We start from the raw sequence: 6,203 nt of genomic DNA, 5'->3' as shown, positions 1-6,203 counted from the left end.
CTTTGAAACTAGTGTTTTTCTCTTGTGGATCTGTAGAAGTATCGTCAACCCAATCCTTAATAGACCAACATTGTCATGAGTGCTAGTTTGGCTGCCAAACCCATTTGTACTGCTAAGCTAACGTCAGTGAGTAGCAAGCTAAGCAATTCCTCTGTTTTAGTGACCCTCTTATTAAGAGCAATATCAGATTCTATGCCATCAGAGAAAATATATTTTAGTATCAAGTGTGAGAGACCATTGTTTCTTTTGCTAAAGTCCGGTGTTCTGAGTGACAGGTGTAAGATAAAAACGTCAAGGAGTCCTGGTTGAACAAGTGCTTAGGATAGTATTTAATACAGCAGAGAGCCAAGATACAGTAGGACACAGTAAAGAATGTGGGCTGTGTAGATACAATATAGAATTTTGATTTAGGATCCACCATCTGTTATTTGAAAGGGGAATAAGGGAAATAAATGATTTTCAGTTCTCCATACATGCAAAGATAAGTTCATTATTACAAAAGTTTTGCTGTTGTATGTGCTGAAAGAAAAGCATAGGCGTTTAAACATTTTTTAAAAAATAAATCACTCAATAGGCTTAAGAAAAATACTCTAGTTCATAGTTCATTGATCTGACCTTTTGACTCAAGATCAGGGAATGAATCCAGGCTGAAAACCAAAAAACAAAACAGAGATGAATCATTTTTACCATGAAGAAAAAAAAAAAATGCATTTCCAGTCTCAGCTAACCTCGACTAGTTTTTATTGCATTATTTTTGAAATGCCAAGAAACTGGCTTTGGCCATAATATTTGCTGTCCAACTAAATCAGTTGCTGTCAGTATGTGATTGCTTGCAACAATTAGCTAAACACTGTTATTTGACAAATTCCCTTGAAAGGGAAATAGATGCTGGAGGTGTGTCTAACACACACTGAGTCAAGTAACAAGTTAATCAGACGGGGCTGCGGCACAAGGAGAGAAGTTAGTAAGTCCTTGCCCAAGGAAGGGGTTTCAAACAACCTTACTTTTTTGAAAACCATATGTTCCTCCTGATCCTTGAAGTTCTCTCCAGTTTTCAGGAATAAACTGTGGGACTGGCTAAAGAGGAGGGGGGGAAAAGCCACCAATTCTACATTCATTTTTTTTCAGAAGATCAGGGGAAATGAAGAAAACAAAAAATGCAAATATGGGATGGTAGTGGTATACAACAGGGAGAAATTAACACCATGGAACCTAGCAATTTCCACCAAAGCAGTACACCCCTTAACTGACAGAAGTTCATCACAATATACACATTGATTAAAAACTCCACCATTACTTAGGCTGCCCTTAAAGAAAAAAAAAAAAAAAAAAAAGAACCACAATATACAAAAACAGAATTCTCATAAGGTTTGAGAAAAATAGAGTGAAAAGGCAATGTTAGCTAAGCTCCTAGCTAAATCCACTCTTAATGGCCCCCAGTATTTAAGCTATCATGGATTAAAGCCATGAAAATAAAAATTTCAATTTGAAATTTTATTAGCATGTTGCTAAAATGGTCAATAAAAAACATCAACACGATCGGCTTTGTTGACAAAGTTGGAAAACTGCTCTTTCTACTTTTAAAACTTGATTTCCACCTCCCCACCTTCTGAGATTTCTGTTATAGACAAGCCAAACGAAATGTACTGGCTATGGTGCTGGAACAATGCTGGTTTCTGGAATGTTGCCATGTCTTCCCCTCCCTCTCCTCCAACCCCTTTAAAAATGTGGTTATTTTGGAAACGCAGCCCTAGGAGGGAGCCATCTAGGGTTGAGAACAGCACCCTCTTGACAAATTCAATTCGCTGACACCTGGCGAACCTTCTTCCCCTTGTCCGGGGTGGGGGGCGGGACCGGCCCTCCTCACCAAAAGAGCTGCGCCTTCAACCTCCCTGGACCTGGAAGGCATTCCTTCTGCCAGCAAGGGAGACTCACAGGCGGATGCGGGTGGGGAGTGGCGTTCGCTTCCCTGGGTGGAAAGATCGGGAGGCAAACTCTAGCTTAGCCCGGAGCCTGGGATAACAATGTCAGGAGGCCCGGGGCTGGAGAGCTGGAAGAGTCCCGGGCGGCCTCGGGGTAACCCGGAGTCCCGAAGTGCTCTCTTGTGCAATTATTCACAAGTGCAGAAGGGACAGGCTCGATTTCTCGGAAATCCTGCCGTCTGGGGACACATCCATATGGAACGGATTGGTGCCCTGGCACGCTCGATGCTCACCTCCCACCAGCCTTGTCTGTGCACGTTTGGGGCACGGTGAAGGTCCCTTTCTAGGAGTGATCGAGGGTCAGGAAGGCCTGACCCCTGCTCCCCTCGGCCCATTCTCCAATCTCCACTTACAACCCAAGGAGGGGGCGGGCGGCGCACGCTGGGTCTCCCAACACCATCACCACCCTTAGGGGGCTCCGCCGAGCGCGCACCGCCCTTTGGGTCCCCGGGCGAGTTCCTGGGACTTCTGCCATCGCCAGAGAGGTGCGAGGCTGAGGCTGCCACCTGGGGCGCTGGCCGCTGCCGGCGGCCACTTAACGGGGGGCGGGGATGGTGAATCGCCGGCCTGGAGCCCGGGGGCTGGGGAGGAGCCGGGCGCCAGAAGACTAGAGGGGCGGGCGGCTCTCCCCTCCAGGCTACCGCTACTACTTGGCATCCACGAGGTCGGCGAGCTCCTGGAGCACCCGCAGGCGGCCGCTGGCGTCTATGCGGCGCTTCTCGCGGATGAGGTCCTCCAGGCTGTGAAAGCGGGCCGTGTGCACCTTGTTGTCAGCTAGGTGCACCTTGAGACAGTACTGCTGCTGCGGGGGCTGCGTGCCGGCCGGCACCTCCCCGCCCGCCTTGAACTCCCGCTTGCCGAAGCGGCACCAGGCGGCGAAGCTCTCCGAGTTCGTCCAGCAGATCTCTTCGCTCTTGAGGCCCAGGTGGCCGCAGGCGTTCTGCACCACCAGCTCCGCCACCAGGGGGCGGTAGCGGTACCAGCTATTCACCACCCGGCCCACGTTGGCCGCGCCCGCCTCGTACAGGCTGTCCTGGCGGATCTCGCCTTGGCACAGGTGGATGATCTGCCCGCCGCCCACGTACACGGCCCAGTGCGGGGCTGGCGCGGGCGGCTCCGGCGCAGGTTGCAGCCACAGCAGCTCCAGCAGGTCGCCTGGCTCGCAGAGCGCCGGTAGGGCGGTGACCGCGTAGACGCTCAGGTCGGCGCCCTGCGGGCCGCCGCTCACTTTGGAAAAGATGCATTCCTGGCCCCGAAAGGCGGAGAACTGAGTTTCGTTGAGGACCAGCTGGTGCAGCAGGTGGTGGTGGTGATGGTGGCGGCTGGGGCTCTCCGGGCACGGGGCGCAGCCAGGGGGGGCCTTCACGCCGAACTTGTCCGGCTGGCCGCGTTCGTCCAAGTCCTCCTCTTCATCCGAGAAGAAGTAAGCGACCCCGACCCGCAGTTCGTCCTTTTCGATCCCTGACGGGTCCCCGGTGGGCAGCTCGCTGTAGCTGAGGTGGGTGATGCGGTCCAGTTGGTTGCCCATCAATGAGGCGGCGAGGCGAGGGCCAGGAGCGGGGATCTGCGGAAGCACAGGGGACACGCAGAGAACACGATCAGAATCGCGCCCGGCCCTCCCCAGGACGAGCGGTGGCCCTGGGACTTGGCCGCCCGCGCGCCTGTCCTCGAGTCAACCGTCCCAGCCGAGTGTCCTTTGCCAACCGGGGGGCCAGGACTGGCACAGAAGCCACCGGTCCCCGGAAGCCACCACACAGTCTCAGACCCTGTAAGGGAACCCGGGTCCAACTCCCGCAAGAGAAAAGGCAGGAGGGCTGGAGGGCGCGGGGTCCCGGTGGGAAGGACAGGGGGGCTGGGGCAGCGTGGGAGTCAGGACACCCGGGAAAGGACGGAGGCTGGGCTGAGAGAAGGAAGGGACGCCTCTGGTCCCAGAGCTTGGAGCAAGCTGCGCTCACTTGTCAGTCCCCACCCTCCCCAGCCCACCACTCAGTTTTACACTAGATCACACTCCCCGACAGCGCCTCGCACAATGACAATTGCACACATCACAGGCACTCGCTTGACACCAGCAAAATTTTGCACACTTGGGAGTCCAGACGCTGACAGGCTGGTACACTGGTGTGGTAATGTCACATGCACACACAATGACAAACCTTCGCAACGACACACTCGGACCCCCACCTTCGCACACAATTCCAACCCTACGCTTGCACGCTCCCCCGAGCACGTACATCCATGCTCCCAGGCACACCTGCCCACACAGGCAGGTGCACTCTGCCCCTGAGTTCTTTTGCACCCCCCCCCACCCCCCGCCAGCCGAATCAATCTGGCTGCGCCAGGGCGAGGCTGCTCTGTCTAAAATAACCTAACAAAGAGGCGAGGGGAGGATGGGGAAGCCGGTGCGGGGTGCATGTGTGCGGCTGTGGGTTGTGTGACGAGGTCCACTTGCAGCCAAAAGACCCCTCTCCCTCCTACCCGGCACAGGGTCCAAACAATCGGACGAAGAAAACACGTTTCCAAGGCAAAGCAAACCGCTCCTCGTACCCGTGATTTCCCTGCTCCTGAAACCCCAAACTCCTTTAAAGTCTCCTGGTCCCCATGGGTGCCGCGGAGGTGGTGGTGACGAGCGGGTCCTGGGCGGCGAGCGAGGCTGCGGCTCAGTTCTGCCCCGCGCGGATCGGTGCGGTGCGATCCCCGGCGCGGTGCCCGTGCGCCTGCCGGTCGGCGGTGGCAGGGGCGCCGGCTCCACCTGGGCAGTCCAGACTCTATTCTGCTTTCGTGCAGCCCAGCGGACGACTCTTAAGTAGTCGCTGCCGCTGGTTCCAGGGCCCGCCCCGGGACGCGTTCATTGGCTGGGGCGAGTGCCCAGGCCCCGTCAATCTCCGCCGGAGGGGGCGGGGTGCAGGGGCGGGTCTCCAGTGCGCGCCCCGCCCCGCCCCCGCGCACCGGAGCGCGCGCCGCCCTCGGGAGCGAGGTGTGAGCGCCTGCCGGGAGCGCGCGAGGGGCGGCCCTCTTGCCTCCGCGTCCAGCAGCTGCAACTACCGATCGTAACTGAGCGCACCATCCTCCCATGTGTACTCAGCCCGGAAGAACAGATCCCAGCAGTGAAGCTGAGTCTGGGGGTGAAGAATCCCCAGTGCACCCCGAGCACTTGGCGCGGCCCCAGGGCGAGGAACGCCATTGTCAGAGGCGGGCACCTGGGGCCCTGTTGGGGACCCCTGACCCTGGGTTCCTGAAGCCTCCTGGGCTAGTCTTTGGCGCACAGGCACAGAGGTTTTTCCTGCTGGGCGCCAATGCCTTTGAAATTGCGCCTGCGATGTTTGGCTTCTCTCCTTTGACCCGCCTGAAACTGCTGACCTAGCACTGGCGCCTGATTTAAATGGAGCGCGGTCTCAAAAGCGAATGAAAAGTCTGACCCCGATGAGCCTCCTCACTGACTGGGCCTGAGTTTGGCCTCCAGTGGTCTGTCTATGAAAGGGGCGCGTCAGGAATGCCGACAGTGGGACCCAATCTTTTTTTTAACAGCCCCTAGAAGTGCCATTGTTAAGGGGTTTTTTTGTGGAAGAAGGGTGTCCAGCTGTAATTAATGATTGCATTTCTGGATGGAAGATTAATGAATGTGCTCTGGATATTGGGTGCTAAAGGATTACTTTCATACCTGTGAGATTTTAGAACAACAGTTTGAAAAGCTTATGATGTTAAGACTTGAAGCATTCTTAGACATCTAGTTCTACTGGTCTCTTGCAGCTTCTCAGTGGATCCCAACCTCTTTCCACAGGGAGAATTGGGTGCTTCCTCTTTGTGTCTCCTTGGCAGCTGGTACAAACTCTTAGAGCGCTTACCCCTGTTTCATTACAAACCGCTGTTGACTTTCTTCCTGTTTACAAAGTGAATGACTTGTGTTTCACGCTACTTTGTATTGTGGGCCTTTTTTACAGTACCCGTGTAGAATGGTTTTCATCAGCAGTAAGGAAAATGAAAACAGTCAACAAGTATTGACCACTTACAAGTTACTAGGCACTATGTTTTTTTTATTTTCATTTATTTTTATTATGTTTTGAGGTTTAAGTAAATGACTTAATCTTCCTGCCTGTAAGGATTCACTAATATTCGCATGGCAACAAATGAGAAACTGAGGCCCGAATACCCACATCAACAATTTATCCGGGGTCTATAGGATTTCAGGACCAGTCTTTAACCTTGTCCTACTGTTTATTGAAT

General features: G+C 54.1%; 1 protein-coding gene across 1 annotated transcript; it reads right to left on the bottom strand.

Annotated features, from left to right (window-relative positions):
- Window positions 1-305: 305 nt before the first annotated feature.
- LRATD1 (LRAT domain containing 1) lies at window positions 306-4,740 on the bottom strand. Its single transcript, XM_061154830.1, has 2 exons — window positions 4,527-4,740; window positions 306-3,546 (listed from the first exon to the last, which is right to left on the bottom strand). Exon 2 carries the CDS (start codon window positions 3,508-3,510, stop codon window positions 2,629-2,631), a length of 882 nt encoding a protein of 293 aa, XP_061010813.1. The 5' UTR covers window positions 3,511-3,546; window positions 4,527-4,740; the 3' UTR covers window positions 306-2,628.
- Window positions 4,741-6,203: the final 1,463 nt, after the last annotated feature.

Source organism: Dama dama, chromosome 11 (assembly GCF_033118175.1).
Source record: "Dama dama isolate Ldn47 chromosome 11, ASM3311817v1, whole genome shotgun sequence".
NCBI lineage: Eukaryota > Metazoa > Chordata > Mammalia > Artiodactyla > Cervidae > Dama > Dama dama.
This window is presented reverse-complemented; position numbering and strand designations above follow the sequence as displayed.